The sequence below is a fragment of the Coregonus clupeaformis genome, chromosome 38 (assembly GCF_020615455.1).
Source record: "Coregonus clupeaformis isolate EN_2021a chromosome 38, ASM2061545v1, whole genome shotgun sequence".
Taxonomy (NCBI): domain Eukaryota; kingdom Metazoa; phylum Chordata; class Actinopteri; order Salmoniformes; family Salmonidae; genus Coregonus; species Coregonus clupeaformis.
This window is the reverse complement of record NC_059229.1, coordinates 511,002-537,525: the sequence shown is the minus strand read 5'-3', so window position 1 is coordinate 537,525 and position 26,524 is coordinate 511,002. Positions and strand designations below refer to the sequence as shown.

Sequence of the window (26,524 nt, the reverse complement as noted above, 5' to 3'; positions counted from 1 at the left end):
CTGCTCCAATTCTATGCTTCCCATCGCTCTCTCTCTCCTTCTCTCCTTCTCTCTCTCTCTCACACAGATACTGTGGCCTTGGTTCTCCCTGTGTGAGTTTACTTTACTGTTTCCTCGCTGTGTTATTATGGCTGGGCGTCAGGCTCCCAGGGTTCTTTACCCACAGTCCCCCTCTCTCCCCCTCCCTCTGTGCCAGCCCCGGTCGGTCCCAGGCAACCCTCTCTCTCATACACACACACTCTGCACGTGCCATGGGCATCAGCGTTCATCTCATGTCATCTCTTTCCACATTAGTCAACAGTCAGATATGAAAACAAGAAGATCAAGCGGACTCTACGGCTGCTTCCCAAATGGCACCCTGTTCCCTATATAGTGAACTACTTTTGACCAGGGTCCATAGGGCTCTGGTCAAATGTAGTGCACTATGTAGGAAATAGGGTGCTATTTTAGACGCAGCCTAGCCGTGACTGAGGGACTTCCCTCGTCTTAATGAAGTTTCCCACTGGAGACTATGGAGAGTGTTACCTAGGTAACAGATCAAATCCTGTTTCTGGGTTCCAACATCCTTTCAACACACATACTGCGCCCCCTATAGGTGATGATAGAGAAGCACGGACAGTATAGAGATTGGGAAAAAAGGAGAGATTGTCTCAAGATTGGTATCTTGTGTATTCCATGTCACGACCCATATCACGACCCAGGAAGTTAAGTCAGGATGTTGTGTGTGACGTCTTGTGTGTGTGTGTGTCTTCAAGATTTACTAGAGAGAGTGAATGTTTCTGTGCGAATACCCATGATACCGATCCTCTTCATTTCCTGGGCCACATCTGTTCCCATGGGTGACGTCTCAAGGAGCAAGGAGCCCTGATTGGCTGGCTTATGTTGTAAGGCCTACAGGGTCAGAATTCAGTCAGTGTTCCATGCTTCTGACTTTGGGCTTAAAGGAGCAACACACACACCACACACACACACACACACACACATTCACACAGAGGCCAAAGCATAGGTGAACTAGTTCGGCTCCAACACAACTTGTTCCCATAACAATCCCTCTCAGGATTCTGCTTAGTAAAGCTTTTCATTTGGAGGGTTCTGTCCTTCTCCTTTATCATACACTTGAAGATCTCACTGACAGAATTTTAAATGTTATCAACACTGACATTTCTAACTCTTATCGAACATAAATGTTTCACTCTGAAATCATGTTGATTTACAAATATGTCTGCTTCACCTCATGTATCATACTAGGATGAGGGTAATAACTCAATACAAAGGAGAGTGTGGCTTCTACCTCTTGTGTGTGAGAGAGACATGAAGCAACTGCTGTGTCAGTAAGTCTCTCAAAGACCTTCATTTCTCATGTTCCTCTCTCCTCACCTCAGTAGGAAAAATCAGAGATTGGAGAAGAAGGAACCTAGGGGTCTTGACCTCCAATGCTCTCCTCGCTTCCTGTGATGTTTTGAGAAGGAGACGAGGATAGAGGAGACGAGGAATCTGCCATTGCACCCAGAGGCTAAGTTCTGATTCTCCACCCTTCACCCAGAAGTATGCTTTCGTTCACTCCCCCTAATGCATTTAAAAGCATTGCAAAGGTGCAAGCATGGCTAGAGTGAGTTTCCTTACACCAGTCCATTCCTTTTAAAATCATGACAGGGAGTATATGAGCGCACACTTCAGGACAGTGGAGAGAAAAGGAAACACAGCCACTGTCCCACAACAGCTGCTGTTCTGCCATCTCCAGTATCAGTGCATAGCAGATCAGGGAAGTTAGCGTGCTAATGCAGCCTACAGTAACTAAGCAGTAACTAAACTCTGTTTGGCCCGAGGATTAAGAGCCATATTGGCTTATCTTTAGATCTCTCTCCTTCCCCCTCTGTTTTATTGTATTTATCCCTCTCCATCTCTCTTTATCTATTTCTCTTTAATTGTAGGCCTCTTTCTCTCTCTCAATGCAGGACTACATCACATCTGAAACAGAAGCAGTGAAATCTCCCCCTGAGCAAATGCTACTGTGTGTAAGTCTCTCTGTGTGTACCCACTACGCACGCAGTGTGTGTGTGTGTGTGTGTACTCTACCCACGCTATACCAACATGTGCGCCCAGCTGTGTGACCAGCTGCCCATTACAAGGCCTTCCTATTTAGATTATGGAAGACACACACACACACATTTTACGGGCAGCAGAAAATCACATGGAAATCATGAGTCATTGGTATGGCGATAGCATATCATAAGTGGACTGATATTATGTTATTTTAAGTTAGTTTACATACTGTTGGCCTACTTATGTGATTGATATCAGTACCTGACCTGCATGTGTTCCTGTGTGTGTGTGTGTGTGCGAGTGAGAGAGAGAGAGAGGAGAGAGAGAGACAGTGAAAGAGAGAGCAAGAACTCATACACTTCAGCATTATTCACAATATAATACCCCCAAGAATACTTCAGTCAACCCAACCATCCACACATTTATTTGCTTAGAGCAGAAACGATATGGGTTGATCATTATCATGTTTGCAAATCTATGGCAATGAGAGGAATAAAGTACTGCAATCTACAACATGGACAAGTTAAACAAATGCATGAGAAAGAGAAGGTTGTGAATCATTCTAAACTTAGAGGGTTTGTCCTGAGAATCTCCCTGGAATTCTTTATTTTGTTTTTCCCTCTATGTGGAACGTTCCGGAACACTAATGCATTCTACACGGTAGTGAGACAATATTCCACTGCACTCAGTGCCACCTGAGTGAGTTCCCATCGCTGCCCGTGTGTGTGTGTGTGTGTGTGTGTGTGTGTTGTGATCGTATGCCATTTCATGTAGCCCTGGCTGTGACGAATCGCTGAGCTCCCAGTAACACAATCCTAGACCCACCAGTCTATGTCATGTTTTTACGCTTTTTAATTCTAATGTCAGTTTTCCTCTGATGGTTACCATCGTGATTATACAACAGAGCAGTACATGTCTACTGCATGGCTCAATTGGTGACAGTTGCTGCTGAACCAGTGCATCCAGAGGTGTAAAGCTTAGCACAAAATGGCGCTGTATGACAGTAAATCTTGACACAAACTGTCCGTAAATCTTGACACAAAATGGCAGCTGATAGGCAAAGTGTGAGCGAGTGAGGCTATTTAAACCGACATCCCTTCTCTGAGAGGTCCTTGTTGAAGTTGTCCATCTCTGTGCACCTGACCTTGAGTTTGGCATCACTAGCACACTCTGTAGAGGTGGGCCAACGCTCTACCCAGGTATCCTTGCCCAGCATGTATGTGGCACTGAGAGAGAGAGAGAAAGAGAGAGAGAGAGAAAGAGAAAATAACCCCTTTAGGCAGATATTAACATTAACTTTATTGTTCTGACTTGCTTTGTCTTGCCAGTACTATAATATGTCCATTATAATATGTCACTGCCCCTCCTCACCTGTTGGTGGCACTGTCCTTGTACCAGAGGTCAGTTTTTGGCCCCATGATGAGGTAGTCTGTATCCTCCTTCAGGTCCAGACCTCCTCTACAGCCAGCATGGGACAGGAAGACCCTAGTGTCACCCACACTGACCCCCTCCTCCACTCCTAGAGAGAGAGGGGAGGGAGGCTGATGGGGGAGAGAGGGAGGTATGGACAGAGAGAGGGGAGGGAAGGGAGTGATGGGGAGAGAGGGAGGTATGGACAGAGAGAGGGGAGGGAAGGGAGTGATGGGGGAGAGAGGGAGGTATGGACAGAAAGAGGGGAGGGGAGGGAGTGATGGGGGAGAGAGGGAGGTATGGACAGAGAGAGGGGAGGGAAGGGAATGATGGGGAGAGAGGGAGGTATGGACAGAGAGAGGGGGAGGGAAGGGAGTGATGGGGGAGAGAGGGAGGTATGGACAGAGAGAGGGGAGGGAAGGGAGTGATGGGGAGAGAGGGAGGTATGGACAGAGAGAGGGGAGGGAAGGGAGTGATGGGGAGAGAGGGAGGTATGGACAGAGAGAGGGGAGGGAAGGGAGTGATGGGGGAGAGAGGGAGGTATGGACAGAAAGAGGGGAGGGAAGGGAGTGATGGGGAGAGAGGGAGGTATGGACAGAGAGAGGGGAGGGGAGGGGAGGGAGTGATGGGGAGAGAGGGAGGTATGGACAGGGGGAGGGGAGGGGAGGGGAGGGAGTGATGGGGGAGAGAGGGAGGTATGGACAGAAAGAGGGGAGGGAAGGGAGTGATGGGGGAGAGAGGGAGGTATGGACAGAGAGAGGGAAAGAAAGAGAAACAGAGTTAACCATGTTTGAACTAACTCAGCATCCCATTCAGAAACAATAAGGGAAAGGAGAGAGTAGAGAGAACAGAGAAAGACTAGATGACATAGGAGGCTTACCTATATTTATAACCTGTGTGATCTTCATCTCATATCTGTCGTATTGACTCTGGCTGACACTCAGGACCTTGGCCTTGTACACTGGAGGACAGAAGAGTTAGGAGCATCAGAGAACAGCTAAATACACTCTACTCAATCAGAACAATTGATGATATGATCCATGACATGATACACTTGATTGTCCCCAAGGAACAATTTGACAAAGACAATTAAAGAATGAAGAGTTAGATGATTTTTCACTGCTGACGGACAACATTGATTTATAGCTGTACTATTTACTGTACATCGTATAGTATTGTCTCAGTGTGACAGATTTACAATACCTATAACATGTCTATAATGTCTATAACATGTCTATAATGTCTATGTCTATAACATGTCTATATTACTCTATAGTGAAATCAGATATAGCGTACCGTGGTATAATCCTTTGCAGGCGTGGTCCTCTCGTGTTCCATAGGGGACTGGATGGGTTAGGGGCTTAGACACACAGCAGTCACCTAATAGGAGAGAGACACATTATCACACACACTCATGTATGGCACATACATAAACACACACACACACACACACAGCGCACACACACACAGATACAGACATACACACAAATATAGATACACACACGCACGCACACACACACACACACACTCACCCTGTGTACAGCGACACATATTGTTCCTGCAGATCTGTGTGAGTTGGTCCTTGTCCTCTTTGGGGCTGTAGAAGCGACTGCAGCGGTGGTCTGACAGAGAGAGACATGCTATGGTAACATTTCTCCACCAGGTTGACTCCAATGTTTAAGATAGCTTCTATTGTTCGAGGGCACATGTAATCGGCTGCTTAACAGCTTCTAACCCGAAGCCATAAGACTCCTGAACAGCTAATCATGGCTACCCGGACTATTTGCATAGTCACTTTAACTCACTCACATTTACATATTGCCTCAATTACCTTGACTAACCTGTGCCCCCGCACATTGACTCTGTACCAGTACCCCCTGTATATAGCTTCCCTACTGTTATTTTATTTTACTGCTGCTCTTTAATTATTTGCTATTTTAATTTTTTACTTATCTATTTTTTGCTTAACACTTTTTTAATTTTCTTAAAACTGCATTGTTGGTTAAGGGCTTGTAAGTAAGCATTTCACTGTAAGGTCTACACCTGTTGTATTCGGCGCATGTGGCAAATAACATTTTATTTTAATCTAGTCAGTCTAATCTACAAAACAAACCTTGTCTGCGTCCATAGTCCTACCTGGGTTGTAGTACTCATAGACAGTGACAGTATCTACCTGGGTTGCAGTACTCGTAGACAGTGACAGTATTTACCTGAGTTGTAGTACTCAGACAGTGACAGTATCTACCTGGGTTGTAGTACTCAGACAGTGACAGTATCTACCTGGGTTGTAGTACTCAGACAGTGACAGTATCTACCTGGGTTGTAGTACTCATAGACAGTGACAGTATCTACCTGGGTTGTAGTACTCATAGACAGTGACAGTATCTACCTGGGTTGTAGTACTCAGACAGTGACAGTATCTACCTGGGTTGTAGTACTCGTAGACAGTGACAGTATCTACCTGGGTTGTAGTACTCGTAGACAGTGACAGTATCTACCTGGGTTGTAGTACTCAGACAGTGACAGTATCTACCTGGGTTGTAGTACTCGTAGACAGTGACAGTATCTACCTGGGTTGTAGTACTCGTAGACAGTGACAGATGAAGGCTGGAGGAGTCCCACTTTGAATGTCTGCTGCAGTCGGAAGATTATGGTCTCAGTCTCCTTGTTGGACACCTGGTAGCACAGGTAGACATTTACATTTACATTTACATTTTAGTCTTTTCAACCTTAGAGCTTACAGTTAGTGATCATCATTTTTTTATACTCCCACAACCCTGGCGTTGCAAATGCCATGCTCTACCAACTGAGCTACATCCCTGCCGGCCATTCCCCCTGACACGCTGGGCCATCCGCCCCTGGGTCTCCCGGTCGCAGCCGGCCCAGAGCCTGGATTCGAACCAGGATCTCTAGTGGCACAGCCTTAGACCACTGCGCCACTCGGGAGGCACAGGAGAGTACAATGAAGCTTCCTCCGGACACTGATCTAAGGCCAGTTTTGAGTTAATAGTTTGCCTTTCACCTTTAAGATTTGGGGAGGTAAAGCTGATCCTAGATATGTGCCTACAGGCCACAGACAACCTCTACCCAGACAGAGTGAAAGAATGATGACCAGTCAACTTCTAGGATTGACATGGCAACGCTTGTCTCTCTAAGTTCAGGTCATAGAAATAGAATGAGATTCTATTGCTATGGTTCCAGTACCTTGAACAGGAAGGAAGTTACCCCTTGACACTGATCTAAGATCCCACCTAATGGTTCAAGTTAGGATTTAGGGGAGGATAAGCTGATCCTAGATCTGTTCTGGTACCTTGAAGAGGTGGATGATGAGGGAGCCTCTGTCACTCAGGTTGTCCACTATCTGGAAGTTGTTGATGTAACGGTCCACTGAGTTGGTCAGCTGGAGGCAAACAAACAAACAATCACAAAAACAAACAAACATTTTCAATAAGCTACACTTAAACACACAGTTGAAATCAAGTTGGACATTGTGTCAGAGACCAGACATGCAATTAGAGAGCCATCTAGTGGAGACAGAATAACATTACAAGTGGATTAAAGGGATAGTTAAATTACATTTTGGTTTCCTTACCCTGTAAGCAGTCTATTGACAAGGTATGACAGTAATCCATGCTTTGGTTTAGTTTCCCTAGAACTGTTTCCAAATGCATTTGTGGCACAAATCCCCTTTAGCATTTAGCATTTGTGGCGCAAATCTCATTAAATTGCGCCACTGGGCTCCCGAGTGGAGCAGCGGTCTAAGGCACTGCATCTCAGTGCTTGAGGCGTCATTCCAGGCTGTATCACAACCGGCTGTGATTGGGAGTCCCATAGGGCGGCGCACAATTGGCCCAGCGTCGTCCGGGTTTGGCCGGTGTAATAAGAATTTGTTCTTAACTGACTTGCCTACTTAAATAAAGGTAAAACATATTTTTTTAAGTAATGGGTCTGATATTAGCATTTTTGGGCATCATGTTTAAAATCATCTGTAAGTGACTTTGTTGAGCTAAAAAATAAAAATATATAGTTCCCATGACTTGGGATTGGTGCTGCACATGCTAAAACGTTAGCATTTGGAAACAGTGCCAGGGAAATCAAACCAAAACATGGATTGCTGTCATACCTTATCCATAGACTGCTTCCAGGGTAAGGAAACCAAGGTGTAACTTTGTAATTAGGGTGAACTATCCCTTTAACGTAGGTTCCAGTATGGCAGTAGTTGTCCTGGAACTGTACCATCTCCAGATCTTCATTCTCTGGGACAAATCCAGTGGGTAGACTGATGTCCAGAACAACCATCCTGACCTCCCTTGGTCCCAGCGCCCTGGGGATTGGAAAGAGAGAATAGTACTTGAATGAAAAGGAAAATAGAATCAAAAAGTACATTTCCTAAAATTATGAGACTCTCAATTGTTATCCAATAACAGTAAGTCCCCTAGTGTGTTTCGGAGAGGGGGCGAACGGAGAGAGGAAATTCACAACTGAACGAATATGAAAAGAAAGACAGCCAGGTAGCCAAGATATTCAACATACTGTATAATCTCTCACCTGACATTAATAGTGATCCTGTAGGACTTCTCTGCATCTGGTGGAGGCTTTTCTGTAAGCGGGGTTAAAAACACATTAAAAAACATGCCAGACAACCATTGAGATTGAGAATAAGATTGAGATTGAGACTGAGATTAAGATTTGAGACTGGATTGAGATTAAGATTAAGATAAAAATTGAGATTGAGAGCTGGATTAACCTACCACTAGATTCTGCAATGGTCACGTCCAAATCAAAGTTCTTGCAGCTGCTCTTCTCGTGCACCTCAGGGAGCTCGTTGTAGTAGGTCACCACCTAGGTCAAAGGTCATTAGACCAGGAAGTGACGACAACAAACAAATATGACATCATACATTAATATGACAAAATTGTCATGGACAAGCTTTGCTATCATGCATTGATTAATGGCCATAGACATGTTTTGTGGTCATACCTCTAGTATACCTTGTCCCTTCCCTTTGGCCTCCACTTTGAATCCCTGGTCTATAGGAGCCTGAGTGAAAACCCCACAGAAGAGAAGAGATGGTGAAAGAGGAACATGATACATCATGGTTACTAAACCTAGGCCACATATTTTACATAAGATACAGGTAGGCTGGGAGAGAAGAAATGGTGAAAGAGAGGGAGAGGAACAGAGAACATCATCCCTCCTACCCTGGAGGAGCGTGCCACGTAGGAGGTCCTGGGGTCGAAGTGGAAGCGCTGGTCCCTGCGGCCCTGGATGCTCAGGTCCACCTGGAGACTCAGGTCATTGGGAGGAGGTTTCTTTATCAGGTACTCAGACAGACCCTGCAGAACTACCATGGTGGGCTGGGGGTGGGGGAGAGAGAGAGAGAGAGAGAGAGAGAGAGAGAGGGAGGGGAGGAAGAGAGAGAGACAGGGAAGAGAGACAGGAAGCAGAGAGATGATTATCAAATGTGTACTAGATAGTGTGGAGATCAAAATGTCGGAGGGCAACAAACTGGATTGGCTAGTGACAACCTGCAATAACACCGTTGACATAAACTCAGCTCACTAACATCATGCAATACTTGTTTCCAGTGATGTCCCTCAGTACCTGTGTGGATCCGTAGCCCCCGCCCCTGCGGCGCTGTTCGTTGAGCCACTCGAAGGGTGCGGCGGCTTCAGTCATGTGACTACTCTTCACCAGGGCTAGCAGGGCGTAGCCCGTCGCCTCCAGAGTGAAGAGGCGGTTCTCAGTGTCTGGCCAATGGGTACCGTCTGGAGGAGGGAGGGAGGGAGGGAGGAAGGAGGGGGGAGAGGGGGAGAGAATAACAGTGAAGCACAACAGAAAAGAGAGAGGGGGAGAGAGAGAGAGAAAAAAAGAGACAGACAGAAACACAGAGAGCTAGAAACAGAGACAGACAGACATTTCCCTACCTGGAGAGGCAGCTTTGAGTAGCAGGGTTTTTAAGAACAGTGAAAGAGTCCTGTCAACCAGAGACAGAGCGTAGGCAGAGATGGCCAGAGAGTAGGGCCTCTTCAGACTACCATACATGCTCCTCAGATAGTTGGCAGCTTTCTGGATCCCATTCTAGTAGAATACAATAGAATACAACTTCAATGTCCATCCTTTAGTGGGCTGTTATTAACTCCATTGTTATATGAGCAGAAGTAAAACTGATATTTGAAAATAAAATAAACCTTAACCTGACACAACAAATGAGATTTTGGCAAAACAAACTAACAGTTAAAAATAAGTAAATAAATAAACATATCTAGTAATGGCACAGTGAAGGGAACAACCATATGTAAAAATGTATGCACACATGACTAAGTCGCTTTGGATAAAAGCGTCTGCTAAATGGCATATTATATTATATTATTATATTAAGTCACTCTACAGAGTCTCAGCCAATAAGCTGTCCCGCACCAAGGCAATCAGTGCGCCAATCAACAGAATAAGAAATAAACCTGAATTTTAATACAAAAGAGTCAGTACGAAAGCCAGTACAACACCGACATGCAATTTACACTGGTTCGATTAATGGTCAGCCATGGTGCACGCAAACGCAGCGTGATAACAGGTCGGCCAACGAAATCCAAGATTCACCGGGGGAATCAGGTAAAAAGGCATCCGACTCACCAATTACTAACTTACTTCATCTCCCGTCCCAATACAACATCCCGTCCCAATATAACCGTTTCTGCCGATTCTGTGACCGGTTTACCTTGATGGTTTGGTCAGCTCCATTGCAGTTGAGTTCTGTATCCTTGGTGGCTTCAGTCATGGCTATAAGGACAAAGGCTGTCAGAGTGGACTGAGACTCTGTACCCTGTACACCACCCTGGAGAAGAGAGAGAGACCTGTTTAGAAGCTGTTAGAAGAGTTCAGTCCCAGACCAGTGTGTGTGTGTGTGTGTGTGTGTGTGTCTCTCTCTTACGGTCATAGTAGTAGTGTAGACAGGGTTGTCCTCTCTGAAAGCTCCAGTGATCTGCTGTTTGTTGTTGAGCAGGTAGAGGAGAGGACCACACACATCCTGTTCACTCACTCCTGCCAGCTGACGAGCCATAGAGAACACCTTCACTACATACGCTGTGATCCTATGAGGGGGGACATAAAAATAGATAAAAGGGGGGAGGTAGAGAGAGAGGGTGTGAGGGTTACAAATACAATCCATTGTACTATTTAGATTACTCTGTGATTGAATACATGATACACATTCTTCTTATTCTATGTATTTGAACAATACCATGTGCTTGTGCCTTCATTCCTGTAGGGGGGGTAAGAGTCGTCTTTCTTCTTATACACCAGCTGCTTCTGGTAGCCTTTCTGGATGTAGTTGATGGCCTCCACCCTGCGTTGCACCCCTACAGTCTCCCAGTCGTTGGAGCGGTCCAGGTAGACAGTGGCTATAAGAGGCAGGGTGATGCTGGCTAGGTTCTGTTCCACACAGCCACCAGGCATACGGATCAAAGAGGCCAGAGAGTCACCGCTGATACTGTTGTCTATGGTGTCAGCCAACAAGTTACCTGGTGGGAGGAGTAGAGTAGAGTAGAGTAGGGGAGAGGAGCGAGCAGATGCCCATAACCAACCCAAAGGTTTGGAGGCACCAGCCAGCCATCAGTTCTGTCTAATAACTTAAAGCTTGTTTCTCAGTTAGGCCTACCCCTGATGTTGATGAATGTCTCTGGTAGAGAGTTTGGAACCAGGGAGCCCAGCTCCACTTTGTCAACCTCCACCACCTGCCTCCCATCTGGGGGAAAACATAGTAAGAGGGCTTAGTACAGATTGTTTGGAAAGGGAACATGGAAATGGTAAGCATTAGGGTTAGAGATTGGGAATGTCTTCGCTCTACTCACCGTTCCCTCCCTTGGCAGAGGGGTTCAATACAAAACTCTGCACTTTAGTCTTCTGAACTCCTTCCACCTGTTAGAGGGGTTTGAAAACAGGTTAGAGAAACCAGTCCTCATATCTCAGGTAAGGAAACTGATTCACAGTCGCAATATACATTTGTGTTATTTATTGAACCTTTCTTTAAATATTTTGTATTATTATTTATTTGACCAATTATAAATACTTTTTAAATATATATATATATATGTTTTTATGAAGCAAACTCTGTGACATGTTAGACCATACTCTGAAGTGACTAACATCTGAAATAGTCACCCACCACCACGCGTAGCGTCTTCTTGACCCCGTCGCTACCCACAAACCCTCTGGCCATGGCGAGGACCTCCAGGATCATCTCTCCGGCCTTGAGCGGTATGATGGTGTAGGGAACCACCAGGGATGAGCTGCCCTTCAACTTCACCTCCTGGGTGTGTTTCTCATTGAACGCCACACTGCACATGTCCTCTGTCTTCAGTAGCACCACCTTAACCTGGGTTGAGTAGAGGAGGAGGACATGGAGATGGTCAAGACACAAAATGGCTGAGAGGAAGTGAGCAGAACTGGGTGAGTTTATCATTGAATGCCACACAGCACATGTCCTCCGTCTTCAGTAGCACCACTGTAACCTAGGGAAGCTGAGAAGAGGAGGAAACGGGGACGTTCAAGACACAAAATGGCTGACAGTAATGGGAGGGTTAGGAGGGTTGAGACACAAAATGGCTGACAGGAAGGGATCAGAGGGGAGCTAGACAGTGGGAGTAGTAGGTAGATAGAGGTTGCCTCAATTCATCAGCCTGGTGGTTAAGGTAAGGATTGAGGATTAGTTAAAGGTCATGGGTGAGACGTCAGAGGTGAGCTTGCCTCCATGTCCTCGTCACCATAGTTATGGAGCACAGCTTTGATCTCCACGTGTTCGTTCCTCGCCACTGAGTACGGCAGCTTCAGGTCCACAAAGAAATGCTTCCACGCACGCACGTTCCACGGCTCGGCTACGCAGAAACCTGGAATAAAAACAAACAAACAACAAAATGATTTAAATAAACAAACAACAACAACAGGTGGTTGAGCACATTATGCCTTAGTTAGAATGCTAGAATTGTTCAGCAATGTTTTGTATTCCTAATATCGTACCAATATCCCCACTAGCATACTACTTGGAATCCTCCTGGGAAATGACTGAATATGGGTACAGTGAGAGGAAGCCATTTTAGAGCACTGAGATTTAGGCCCAATCCCAAATGGACCCCTTAAATCCTAAACCCTACGCACCATTGGTGATCTGATTGGATTTGACAAGTGTTAGTGATTGGTAACAGTTCCACCTTGCCCTCTGATAGGTGTTCCACCTTGCCAACAAGTGCATAGGGCGTAGCACTTAGGAACTGGGTCGATGGCTAACCCAGGGGAAGGGAAGGGGGAAGGGTCTACCTGTGACAGGTGAGGAGCTGATGGCTAGTACCCCCCACTGGGTGATAGTGTCTGGGAAGACGGACTCCACAGCCAGCGATGCCAACCTGTAAGGAACAAACTCAAACAAATGAAGTCCATTTAGTTGACCTCTTGTAAGCTAAGCTCGTTACATGAGCACAGTAAAACATTAGCTTGAAGATAAATATTGAGAAAGACTGAGTCTGGTGGATTGATTGATGCCGTTGCCTAATACAATGCTAACAGTGACATGCACACGCACAAATATCCCTGGGATAGAACACGATGGCGCAACAGTGTTTATTTTTTTGGGGGGAAGTCCACAGTCCACTGTGGTGCAACTCTGGGGATTTACAGAGCAGGTAGTTTAACTTCAAATGGATACTGCGAGATTCTGGCAATTAGCCGTTTTCTACTTCCCCAGAGTCAGATGAACTCGTGGATACCATTTCTGTGTCTCTATGTGCAGTATGAAGGAAGTTAGAGGTAGTTTCGCGAGCCAATGCTAACTAGCGTTAGCGCAATGACTTGGAAGTCTACAGTTACACTAGCTTAATTGCCAGAACCTTGCAGTATCCCTTTAAGTGTGAGAGGGGTGTAGCTTGGCCTATTCCCCTTTTGATTGGGATCACAAAAATGGTCAACCCCTTATAGAAAGAGTTTTCCCTGGACAGGTCATGTGGTTAGGAAAAACTCCTGGCCCTACTCATAGGAAGTAGCCTGTTGTATGCACAGTTCAGCACTTTGGCACAGTTTCAAACCAAATCAAATCAAATCAAGTCAGCCTATGAGCAGGGAAACTGCTGGCCCTTCATATGAGGGGGAGAGAGGACAGTCAGAGGTACTCACCCGTCTCTACTGTCCTCAGGCACACTGGGCAGCATCAGATCTCTCCACAGCCATGACTCGTAGAACTTAGACCTCACTGTCACCTTACCCTCCTCCATAAAGTCATCCTCCTCTTCCTCCTCCTCAACAAAAGACTGTCTCTCTTCTTCCACTGGGGATGCCAATCTCGGTACAGAATGCATCAACAACCTTTCACCTGATGCAAAACAAAAAATATGTTTAAACTTGGTCTGTTTGATGGATGGATAGAAGGATCAATCGATTGATTGATGGATTAATTGAGAAATCAATCATTTTGAGCTCAGTTGTCTGCTGTAACATACTTGGACAGAAGTTCGATCTGGATAGAAGTTAGAATTAAATTAAATTAGACTTGACAGACTCGACTTAATTAACAAGACCTGCAGTATTGTGTTCGAGACCACCTAAAGCGACACCGATTCAAAATGCAAACCTAATTCAAGACAATTATTATAATTTTTTGATCACCACAATAATAAGTTAAACATTTCCATATTTTGGAATAACATATGGATTCTTTAGACATTCAGAATGGTGAAAAAATGCATGCTGAGGGCAAAAGTTATCACTAACCCAAACAGGTCTATAAAAAGACAAACTTCCCCCAGTCTCCCCTTACTAATAGTGAGCATACAACTTTCAAGCAATTTCCCACACTATTCCCTACCAGCGAATCAAGGAAATTATGCTGAGCACTACAAAGTTTGAGGATATTTTTCAATGAAAGTAAAGGAGAGTAATGAATAAAGTAGGAAGCCCAGGTTTTAATAGGTGATACGATATTCATGTGTCATGAAAGGAGTGTGGATATTTATAGAAGCAGTTTTATGTGCTGACTAGTGATGTGCAGTTTGCGAACAATTCATTATTTTTGAACGTCTCTTTTGACTGACTCGAGAGTCATGATTAGTTTTTCTGAGCGACTCGTTAATTTTAGCAGTTTGTTTGAACATCTAATTCTGGCCGCTATGAGTCCTACAGCAGGGTTAATACACACACTTCCGGCTCAGCGGCTCCAGAGACGTGCATCGACCACCAACTGTCTGTCATATGAACGCAGGAAAATAGATAATGAGCATAGAGAAGAAAAATACATGTTTAGAGCTGATAATGAATCGCATGGTGCAAGAATGACTGCAATGAATTGATTATTGAATATTATGATGGACACAGCTTTGTAAAACCATAACATACACAGCCTCTGCTCAACAAACTCGACCTCAAGAACTAATCTTTTGGGGGGCTGCAGTTCGCAAACGGCTGTGCTTATCACCCTCACGGCAGTCAAGCAACGCATTCCACCAAGAGTCGTTCACAATCTAGTCTGGTTACGGCCACAACTAGACCTCGTTTCAAATGTATTAAGAAATAATCTCATTTGTATGCCTAGCAATCAACAAATGTACATTGTTTAAAGCACACGTTTACAAGTCTGTCACAAATGTCAGCTCCAATAAGCCCCCTTTGTTGAACGACATAGCGTGGCAGGCAGCCTAGTGGTTAAGGCTGTTGGGCCATTAACCAAAAGGTCACCTGTTTGAATCCCCAAGCCGACTAGATGAAACTAATGTGGCTATCATAAAGAACTACAAATGACATGATGATCTGGACAAGACTGACGAATATAGGCAAAGGTATGAATCTCTGGATTAACTATCTAATGTTAGCTAAATGTAGTAATTCATAAATTGACAATGTTAGAAATGACTTGCAGCAATTTGTAGTCTTGCATGATGTCTACTTTGATGCTAATTAGCTTTTTAGAATCTGACAGTAAATAGAGCCGAATAAATTGATAAAAGTCACCTTGTCCAAGAGAGATTTACATTGTTATCAAAACTTCACGCCAGGGTAAGCATACACAAAACAAAGCCCTTATTTTAAGTGTTTCTAAAATCCCCTATGGGAAAAATGAATGGTGGAAAAATTATTGGAACCATTTCCCTGTTTGACAGCTAGGTTTTATGGGTATTCTGGCACCTTCAATGTGAGACTCTATTAGTGACTCAAATGAACGAAATTAGTTGAAAGATTTGTTCTTTTTGCCTGAATGAGTCGAAAAGATCAGAGTCAGTAAAAAGAGTCGAACTTCCCATCACTACCGCTGACTGAATGGAAGCTGACAATTATGAGTTTTTTACTCTGCTGGTTTGGGCTGGTCTCGGGAAGAAATTATGAATCCTCATTGTTTCGAGACCGATTCAAGACTGAGTAAAAGTGTATCTGACACCGAGACAAGACCGATACCCTCAATATGTATCTCAAGACTGGATTCGAGTACTACAACACTGCTGCCGCAAACACCTAACAATTTATTAACCAGCTAGTCCATCATCATCACTGTTACCTTTTGAAATGTATTCTTTGGAATGTAGCCTGGGAAAAATGTGTCTGTTCAGAGTTGGCATGGGTCGAGCTGTGGTGGTAGGGGGTAGAGGGGTGGTAGGAGGTAGTCTGGTGTCGAACTCCTCTCCCCTGTACTTGGAGCAGCAGTACCTGAAAGTGCCAAACAGTTCAGTTCAGTGCACTTCACTTCAGCTCAATTCAACTCAGCTCAATTAAACTCTGCTCAATTAAACTCTGCTCAATTAAACTCTGCTCAACTCAACTCAACTCAGTACCTGAAGGCCTTGATGCACTCCCATCCCTCAGTGATGTAGAGGGAGCGTCGTGTGCAGGAGTAAGGCATGGGGATCTCTCTCAGGCCGTCCTTACAACACTGACGCAGCAGCTTCTCTCTGTAGTGGTTCTCTGTAGGGAGAGGGGAAGAGAGGGAGCTCAGAACCATCAACCAAGCCACCTATCCATCAATAAATCAGTCCCCCCAATCAATCAATCAAATATCATTTCAACCAACTAATCAATCAATCAATCAATCCATCCATCCACCCATACATCAACATATAAAACTTAATTTACATATAACTTTTTCTGTCACTGACCCAGTTCAGTTCTGCGTTGCAACATCTCAGCAGAGCGCCTCCTTCTGGACCTCCCTGGGCACTGCATGCCTGCAGAGGAGATGGGAGGGAGGGATGGAGGGAGGGAGGGAGGGAGGAAAACACAGGAATGGCAAACAACGAAATGAAAGTGTTCTACAAACCAAGAAACACAGATGTCTATACAAGCCCACTGGTCTGTCTTCCTCAAACTCATGATTGGGCAACTTGGGAATTTGTTGCTTTTACTAATCTTCCCTGCTAGCTCACAGGAAACAGAACATTGCAAACACGGCCTTTGGATGCCTGCAGTAGAGGACTGATGTTACCCTCTTTCCTCATATTAACCATTAGAAGACAGATGTTACGCTCTTTCCTCATATTAACCATTAGAAGACTGATGTTACCCTCTTTCCTCATATTAACCATTAGAAGACTGATGTTACCCTCTTTCCTCATATTAACCATTAGAAGACAGATGTTTACCCTCTTTCCTCATATCAACCATTAGAAGACAGATGTTTACCCTCTTTCCTCATATTAACCATTAGAAGACTGATGTTTACCCTCTTTCCTCATATTAACCATTAGAGGACTGATGTTTACCCTCTTTCCTCATATTAACCATTAGAAGACAGATGTTTACCCTCTTTCCTCATATTAACCATTAGAAGACTGATGTTTACCCTTTTTCCTCATATTAACCATTAGAGGACTGATGTTACCCTCTTTCCTCATATTAACCATTAGAAGACTGATGTTACCCTCTTTCCTCATATTAACCATTAGAGGACAGATGTTACCCTCTTTCCTCATATTAACCATTAGAAGACTGATGTTACCCTCTTTCCTCATATTAACCATTAGAGGGAAGAAAACACATCTGATGCTGTATCAGCGGTAAGGTATGGTCCTTTACCTTGTCTGTAGAAGGTGGCTCTTCCTGTGTGTGTGTGTGTGTGTGGTGTCTGCATATGTGCGTACGTATGTGTGTGCGTACATATGTGTGTGTGTCTGTGCTACCTTGTCTAGAAGAGGTGGCTCCACCAGTGTTGGAGTAAAACAGCAGTCCAGCGTCAGTGAAGACCCCCATGCTGTTGCTGCCCCCACCGTGGGTACAGCCCATGTCCCCCCCCTCCACCACCTGCCAGACCTGACGGGGGCACAGAGGAGTCAGAGGTGTGTTACCCTGACGGCAACTTCAGATGATTGATTGTTCGGCTCTCTGTGTCCTCTCTGTGTCCTCTCTGTGTCTCTGTCTATTGATTTCTACAGACACACACAGTCTCCCTCACCTTCCTCTGTGTGAGCCTCTGTCTGTTGAGCAGGAACACAGCATTGTCCACCACCACCAGACTGACCATGGCTCCTGGGTCTCCTCTCACCTGGAAGTTAAACCCTTTCCCTGGGTGGTACTCTGGGGGCCTGGAGCCAGCTGGACCAACACTCAACTGGGGGGAGATGGAGGGGGAAAGATAGTGGTACAACATGAGAAGCTGGTAGTTGAACCCTTTCCCTGGGTGGTAGTACTCTGGGGGCCTGGAGCCAGCTGGGGGAGAGGGGGGTTTGTTTTGGATTAGTTCATCTAACACGACATAGGTCTGTCATCACCATGACCTAACCAATCAGGTCCTTCCATACCAACTGTACTGAAGGATATAGGAGAGAGGGGAAAGAAAATATGACTTTGTCCAAACATGACAGACTTTGCTTTCGTCTGTACAATCAACACTAATCAGTGATTATGTCAAAGGAGGAGGGAAGGTATCAAGGAAGGAAGTAACATTAAACCTATCCTGGGTTGTCCAGTCCACTCACCGCCCCAACACAGGCATCCTCCACATCCACCCACACAGAGTCAGCCACCACCTCCGACCTCCCCGCCCACGGCAGCATGTAGAACGCCACAACGCGGAATGAGGGCATCATCTCCGTGGTAACGGTCAACAGAACGTTGGTCACATCCTGACCTCCGACCTCTAATCTCTTGGCAACAATGATCTTGCCCTTGTTCAACACCTGTAGGAGGAGTTTGAGACACTTGGTGACAGACAAAGGTACATTTTGAAGACAGAGCTACAACTATGTAAATGTCTAAGCTATATACGGTACCACCACATGGTAGAAAATATAAATATACAGGGGTATCTTGAAAATACTTGATTTTGGATTGTAAAAAATCTGGCCCATTTCAGTTAGCACTCACCAGCTATTCAATTCATTTTTATTCTATTCTCCAGTACTAAATCCACTCACCAGGTAAGTGAGGTGAGTGATGAGTTCCCTGTGGGCCTTGTCGGCAGTGTTGATGTGTAGACTGAGGCCAAGGCTCTGCCCCAGAGAGGCTGTGGTGGTCCCAGTGGAGATATACAGGTAGTTCTGTCTCTGCTGGTCAAAGGGTGTGTAGGGGTGAAGGGTCATCTGCTGTCTGGCCTGCTGCTCTGGCTGTAGACCCGCCTGTTTGGTCTCAGCCTGTGTTTAGGATTTACAGACACATAAAATAAATAAAAAATATAATATTTAGCAGACGCTTTTATCCAAAGCGACTTACAGTCATGTGTGCACACATTTTTACGTATGGGTGGTCCCGGGGATCGAACCCACTACCCTGGCGTTACACGCGCCATGCTCTACCAATTGAGCTACAGAGGACGTGCACTATGAAAAGTGAAACATGAAAAGAAAGACACACACGCACAGCCGTACACAGATACACACACACACATACAGGTACATAGAAACAGACAGGCAAAGTTTTGCTTATGAACACTAAGAACCAATAGTTGTTATAACTGCTTAGGGCACTACTGAGGGTGGTTATATCTGGTTATACCTGGTTATAAGCACCATTAGCTCTACTGAGGGTGATTATAGAAGGTTATAGCAGGTTATAGCTGGTTATAAGCCCTGTTAGGGGTGCTTACTGTGATGGTCTGCGGGCGCAGCTCAGTAAGCATGTTATTATAACTGGTTATAAGCACTTATAGCTGGTTACAAGCATCATTAGCTCTAGTGAGGGTGGTTATAGCAGGTTATAGCTGGTTATAAGCACCATTAGCTCTAGTGAGGGTGGTTATAGCAGGTTATAGCTGGTTATAAGCCCTGTTAGCGGTACTCACAGTGATGATCTGAGGGCCTAGCTCAGTGGGCATGTTGATGGAGGTCCTGATAGTGCCAGGGTGGCTGGTGACGGGGTTGGGCAGGAGGCTCACCTGGACCGGGACGTTACTGGCCGGGGAACCATCCTGGAAACTCACCTGGATCTGAAGAACCCCGTTAGAACACGTTAGAACGTAACCTGATCCACCATCCTGACCGCTGTGCTCTCATTTCTTTTAACAGAATGTAAGCATGTGAGATCAGGATGGTAGAACGAGGCTCGTTAGAAGAACCTGTTAGAGATATAAACACTTTATACCTGGATCTGAACCAGATTAAAGCAGTAAATGCTTTAGATTTTGAACTTTACTTATTAAGGAGATGTTCTTATTACAGAATTCTATTTTTATATTGCATCGCTATGGCTCTTATCTCCAACGACTTATAATTAATTCAAATAAGGTTGATCCTTAGTGTCTATAAGGCCTTGATGTTGTGACGTTACCATGACGTCAAAGGGCATGCCAGGCTTGTAGTACTTTGGTGTGTCTCTGAAGGAGAGGACGTAAGGGGACTCCACTATCTTAATACCAGACTTCTCTGCCTCTACCAGGTCACTGCCTATAGAGGAGTAGAAAGATATAAGACTGTGTTAGCCCGCTGAGTCAAAGTCTAGGCATTAGCTTGGGGAGCTAACGTGAGTCATCAGGTTTTGGATAGCCTGTATCTGACCTTTTTCATTCAAAGGTCCATTGTAATTTAATCCATCTCGATTTTAATCATTTCAATAAAACTTTATTGACCTTACCTGATTTGGTCAGCACTGAGGCCTTGACGTATATAGAGTTTCCAACCAGGGACCTGAGGTCGGGGTAGGCCTTCCTGATCTCCGCCATGGTCAATGTGGCGGTGCCTTGCTGCAGCTGAAATGAAGGAAGGAAAATGGAAGTTGATGTTGTATGTTTACACTTTACGCTGAACTGATCTTCCTGTGTGAGGTGTGTATGACTTTTAGTTGGGGAAAGGGTCTAGCATTTCAAAATGTAGTGTACTATTAGTACTCACATTGGTGACCTGCTTTACCGACGGTAACCTCCTCTTCTCCTTGTTCACCTCTACCCCAAACACCACGTAGGCCGTTCCCTGGACATCTTCACCATACAAGTAGTCTGTTACCATAGAAACACAATTACTACAACGGCCTCACCATACAGGTAGCTGTTACCATAGAAACACAATTACTACAACGACCTCACCTTACAGGTAGCTGTTACCATAGAAACACAATTACTACAACGGCCTCACCATACAGGTAGCTGTTACCATAGAAACACAATTACTACAACGGCCTCACCGTATAGGCAGATGTTACCATAGAACTAGAATTACTGGAACAGACATTTCCATTCAAGTCAACAGTCGTTCCGTGATGGGTGCGCTATTTTTGTGACAATTATCACAACTATTATTCCAGTGTTTATGCCGCGTTCACGTCGGAAACTCGACTTGCTTACTCGTTGTAGAAAGATGATACCTGAGTTTCCCACTTGGGAACTATCAGAATCAAACAATAGGAAGCTCTACGCAAATAATTTTTCCTCGGAGTTGCCGAGTTTCCGACATGACGTGAACGCGGCATTAGTAACACTATATCTGAAGGGTACCTACATAAGGGTTTCATAAGCCGTACATAACACATTAATAAGCAATACAGTAGGTTTACATTTGTGTTACTAACCTGGCTGTGATCTCCACCACCAGCTCAGTATCATCCAGACTGAGGAAGGATTTCTTGGGAGTCAGTGTGACATTGAAAGCAGGCAGCACTGCAACAGAGCATCGTGTTAGCTCCCCAGGCTTCTGCCCAGGCTTTAGCTCAACGAGTAATAATATGGATAATAATATGGATAGTGAACCATGTTGAATGACATACAGGCACGTGCACACACACACACACACACACACAAAGCTCTTCTACCTACCGTATTTCTTCACCTCAAACTCAGTACTGAATTTGTTCTGTTGCCAGTTGTCAAATTTCGCAATGATCTTCCACGTTCCCTCACTATGACACGCACACGCGCACACACAGGTATTAGCATTAGTAAACGGCAGAAGTATAGCGGTAACACTTTCTATGAACACCCTCTTCATACGGTTATCCAAGCACATTTATAACGGCTTATGAGTTATAATTGCTCATAATGACTACATTCATAGAGCATTATGACCAGGCGGCATAATGATTTATAAAGCAAAGTGTTACATATTTGAAAACCAGGCTAGAATCCTCATACCAGGCTAGAATCCTCATACTAGGCTAGAATCCTCATACTTGGCTAGAATCCTCATACTAGGCTAGAATCATCATACCAGGCTAGAATACTCATACCAGGCTAGAATACTCATACCAGGCTAGAATCCGCATACCAGGCTAGAACCCTCATACAAGGCTAGAATCCTCATACCAGGCTAGAAACTTCATGATGTTCTTGACTTACTTGACTATGTCAGGCAGAACGTGAGTATCAGCAAAGATTCCATTGTTGGCTCTGGTCCTGGAGAGCTGTTTCATTACAACGCCGTCTGAATTCTGACACACACACACGCCTTAAATCGTACGCAATTTTTTATATCTAAAACATAATGAAGTGTTACTTCATATAATTTAACACATGTAGGCTAATGGCAACATTTAGCAACCTGGAACTCAATGGTGATGGAGCTGTTGAAGGCCTGGAAGGCAGGTGTAGACACAAAGGCCCTGCATCGTACTGGGGGGGAAGAGATAAAGAGAAAGAGAGAGAGAGAGAGAGAGAGAGAGAAAGGAGAGGAGATCAGACAGACAAATACAAAGAGAGAGGTCCTTCATCATTCACATGAACCTAACATGTTCTCCCTCTCTCTCTCCTTCATCCCCCTCACCAGTCTCTCCAGGGTTGTAGAGGGGCTTGTCTGTCTGGATGAAGATGTATCCAGAGTGGAAGGACACCATGACAACCTGTTCAGCTACGTGGTAGCCCCCAAACTCTGCCTTCACATACACATACTGGTTCCTGGAGGACTCCTCATTCCCCCTGTCCAGACGCTCTGAGGGGAGCTGGGAGGGGAATAATAAGAATTTTATAAGCAGATATGAGCCTTTACAATGTCTTGGAGGTTGACTCAAAATGGCAGTTATTTATTCTGGATCATTAAGAGATTATAATAAGGTATTATTAGGGGGACATACATACTCACAACAAGTCTTACAAGTATATCATAAAGTAAAAGGGTTGGCATTCTATTATTCCTCCGGGCGTATCTATAGTGCTAAATCACTATCTCTTTATCTCTGTCCCTTATCAGATATATAGAGCTACTAAATCATTATCTCTGACCCTTATCAGATATATAGAGCTCCTAAATCATTATCTCTTTATCTCTGTCCCTTATCAGATATATAGAGCTCCTAAATCATGATCTCTTTATCTCTGTCCCTTATCAGACCTACAGAGCTCCTAAATCATTATGTCATTATCTCTGTCCCTTATCAGATATATAGTGCTCCTGAATCATTATCTCTTTATCTCTGTCCCTTATCAGACAGAGCTCCTAAATCATTATCTCTGTCCATTATCAAACCTACAGAGCTCCTAAAACATTATCTCTGTCCCTTATCAGATGTATAGAGCTCCTAAATCATTATCTCTTTATCCCTCATCAGACCTAGAGCTCCTGAATAATGATATCTTTATCTTTGTCCCTTATCAGAGGGTTCAATATGTCAAATCGGAGGGCCTGTTGTCTGGACCTATGGCAGTCTCTATGGGGGTGCCACAGGGTTCAATTCTTGGGCCGACTCTTTTCTCCGTGTATATCAATGATGTCGCTCTTGCTGCTGGTGACTCTCAGATCCACCTCTACGCAGACGACACCATTTTGTATACATCTGGCCCTTCATTGGACACTGTGTTAACAAACCTCCAAACAAGCTTCAATGCCATACAACACTCCTTCAGTAGCCTCCAACTGCTCTTAAACACTAGTAAAACTAAATGCATGCTCTTCAATCGAACGCTGCTTGCACCCGCCCACCTGACTAGAATCACTACTCTCAACGGGTCTGACCTAGAGTATGTGGACAACTACAAATACCTAGGTATCTGGTTAGACTGTAAACTCTCCTTCCAGACTCACATTAAGCATCTCCAATCCAAAGTTACATCTAGAATCGGCTTCCTATTTCGCAAAAAAGCCTCCTTCATTCATGCTGCCAAACATGCCCTCGTAAAACTGACTATCCTACCGATCCTTGACTTCGGCGATGTCATTTACAAAATAGCCTCCAACACTCTACTCAGCAAATTGGATGTAGTCTATCACAGTGCCATCCGTTTTGTCACCAAAGCCCCATATACTACCCACCACTGTGACCTGTACGCTCTTGTTGGCTGGTCCTCACTACATATTCGTCGCCAAACCCACTGGCTCCAGGCCATCTATAAATCACTGCTAGGCAAAACCCCGCCTTATCTTAGCTCATTGGTCACCATAGCAACACCTGGTCACCATAGCAACACCCACCCGTAGTATGCGCTCCAGCAGGTATATCTCACTGGTCATCCCCAAAGCCAACACCTCCTTTGGCCGCCATTCCTTCCAGTTCTCTGCTGCCAATGACTGGAACGAATTGCAAGAATCTCTGAAGCTGGAGACTCTTATTTCCCTCACTAACTTTAAGCATCAGTTGTCAGAGCAGCTTACTGATCACTGCACCTGTACACAGCCCATCAAATTAGCCCACCCAACTACCTCATCCCAATATTGTTATTTATTTTGCTCATTTGCACCCCAGTATCTCTATTTGCACATCATCTCTTGCACATCTATCATTCCAGTGTTAATACTAATTGTAATTATTTTGCACTATGGCCTATTTATTGCCTTACCTCCATAACTTGCTACATTTGAACACACTGTATATATATTTTCTGTTGTATTTTTGACTTTGTTTTGTTTTACCCCATATGTAACTCTGTGTTGTTGTTTTTATCGCACTGCTTTGCTTTATCTTGGCCAGGTCGCAGTTGTAAATGAGAACTTGTTCTCAACTGGCTTACCTGGTTAAATAAAAAATCTGATCATCTGCATGGTCTTGATGGTGTGGTAGCTGTTCCTTATTCCCTCTCCACTTTTATCTATAGCACTACAGCCACCTGAATTGCTCCCGAGGCGATAAATAACATTGAATTGAATCAAATCACCTTTATGGTCTTCAGGGTGTGGTGATTTGAACTGAATCACCTGTATGGTCTTGAGGGTGTGGTGAATTGAACTGAATCTAATGGAATCACCTGTATGGTCTTGAGGGTGTGGTGAATTGAACTGAATCTAATGGAATCACCTGTATGGTCTTGAGGGTGTGGTGAATTGAACTGAATCTAATGGAATCACCTGTATGGTCTTGAGGGTGTGGTAGCCGTTCCCCGGGCCGAGTGTGATAGTGTCCTGCAGGAGCTGGTAACTCCTGGCCGGGAAGTCATGGACTGTTATGGTGACGGTGACAGGGCTGTTGAGGCCATGGGACTCTAGGTAGATAGCCTCCTCACTGTCTGCTCTCAGGAGGTTAGGGGCTAGGAGGATGAACCTGGGGTAAGGGATGGGAGGGATTGAAGGGGGGAGAGGGGGAGAAGAGAGGAGGGATGAGAGGGCAGGGGAGAGGAGAGAGAAAGGCAAACTGACATACATACAGTAGAGTAGTATTTAGCAACCAAAGGGGGAGATTTTGTGTTTATCTGGATACTTTTGGGAACACTGTACCTTGGTTCTGGACTGGTTTGGTCCATTGGATTTATGTCACTGTAAATAAATGTGTTGTTTTTTCCTTTAATGCCAACATTTGGTAGCACAACATGGAGGTTCAACAAGGTATAAAAAAATCTGTACTTACTCATGAAGACCAAAATACATGTCAGGGTCCATATATTGAAATCTGAATGGGCACATTGAGTGTTACATACATTTCAGAAAACTGCAATTGTTCTTATTTATCATTATGATTACATATTGCATTTAAGTGTTATTGTGAATTATGAATATAGTGAATATTTAGATTTGGGCTGAATTAGAATGAATAGAATTAGAATTTTGAAGAGATAATAATCATAGACCCGACCGGCGGCGATTCCATGGACCCAGTCGACCCCTAAAAAGTAGAGAAATAGATCTGTTATAAAGTTAAGGGAGTACAGTTTAAAACAGCCCAGAAGTACATAAAAAAAATATTTTAGTATTTTGACGTTTAGTCCACGGTGTAATATACAACCCCAAGAAATCGTGCCAGTCAGCAGTCAAGTTTAAGAAAGAGTGCTTTTAATAGAGAGCAACAACTTAGTAGGCTCTAGAACTTACCGTTCTCGGGATGGGTTGTTGAATATTTGGGCGTAACAGCTATAGAAAACGCAAAGCAACAAAATGTGGAGCAGTGCTCCTGCCACCATCCTGAGTGTATGTAGCTAAACTCTCATGACATTGGGGACAGAACGCTTTCGCACAGAGACAAGTACACTCCCCCTCAGATCCCAACCCCCAAAGTGTGATATTTTGGCTGACTATATTCAAACAATACAAATCCCTTTCTTTTTATATGGTGAATACAATTGCTAACCAAAGGCAGCTACTCTTCACACGAGGTCGGTTGCCTTTGTAATCCTGTAACATACCCCCCAAAAGTATTCCTCCTCTGTGTGTGTAGCAAAGATAGAGAACATTCACATTTCCAATATGAATCATACATCACTGGGATACATGGCTGTTCATTATTGTCAAAGTTAACTTGATCATGGCTTATTGTTTCTATAAAGAAGATA

At 44.4% G+C, this 26,524-nt stretch overlaps 1 protein-coding gene across 3 annotated transcripts; it reads right to left on the bottom strand.

The window, feature by feature from the left end:
- Positions 1-2,451: 2,451 nt before the first annotated feature.
- On the bottom strand, positions 2,452-26,181 carry LOC121554067 (venom factor). Of its 3 annotated transcripts, XM_045211687.1 has the most exons (45): positions 26,067-26,181; positions 25,831-25,860; positions 25,606-25,647; positions 25,476-25,514; positions 25,110-25,302; positions 22,599-22,773; positions 22,377-22,447; positions 22,175-22,266; positions 21,656-21,738; positions 21,412-21,499; positions 20,977-20,989; positions 20,739-20,828; positions 20,482-20,596; positions 20,179-20,294; positions 19,694-19,837; positions 18,831-19,046; positions 18,393-18,593; positions 17,870-18,025; positions 17,598-17,727; positions 16,578-16,646; positions 16,257-16,386; positions 15,983-16,131; positions 13,615-13,810; positions 12,766-12,851; positions 12,199-12,338; positions 11,618-11,827; positions 11,304-11,370; positions 11,111-11,197; positions 10,694-10,973; positions 10,385-10,544; positions 10,172-10,288; positions 9,381-9,534; positions 9,058-9,221; positions 8,655-8,810; positions 8,434-8,493; positions 8,205-8,295; positions 8,002-8,053; positions 7,690-7,777; positions 6,764-6,853; positions 6,024-6,129; positions 4,986-5,075; positions 4,750-4,833; positions 4,334-4,414; positions 3,415-3,562; positions 2,452-3,269 (listed from the first exon to the last, which is right to left on the bottom strand). In XM_045211687.1, exons 1-45 carry the CDS (start codon positions 26,153-26,155, stop codon positions 3,122-3,124), a joined length of 5,286 nt encoding a protein of 1,761 aa, XP_045067622.1. In that variant the 5' UTR covers positions 26,156-26,181; the 3' UTR covers positions 2,452-3,121. The 3 variants fall into 3 exon arrangements, with proteins under 3 accessions (XP_045067622.1, XP_045067623.1, XP_045067624.1); XM_045211688.1 differs by lacking the exon at positions 20,977-20,989 and having other exon boundaries at positions 20,739-20,841; XM_045211689.1 differs by lacking the exons at positions 20,977-20,989; positions 22,175-22,266; positions 22,377-22,447; ... (4 more) ...; positions 25,831-25,860; positions 26,067-26,181 and having other exon boundaries at positions 20,739-20,842.
- Positions 26,182-26,524: the final 343 nt, after the last annotated feature.

Bases quoted from the DNA above. Each gene is read 5' to 3' on its own strand.
- LOC121554067 (XM_045211687.1), bottom strand. From the start codon at position 26,155: ATGGTGGCAGGAGCACTGCTCCACATTTTGTTGCTTTGCGTTTTCTAT. The intron at 18,026-18,392 runs GTGAGTGGACTG...ATCTCCCCCCAG, and splicing joins AGGATGCCTGTGTTGGGGCG to TTGAGTGTTGGTCCAGCTGG. The intron at 17,728-17,869 runs GTGAGGGAGACT...TGCCCCCGTCAG, and splicing joins AGAGGCTCACACAGAGGAAG to GTCTGGCAGGTGGTGGAGGG.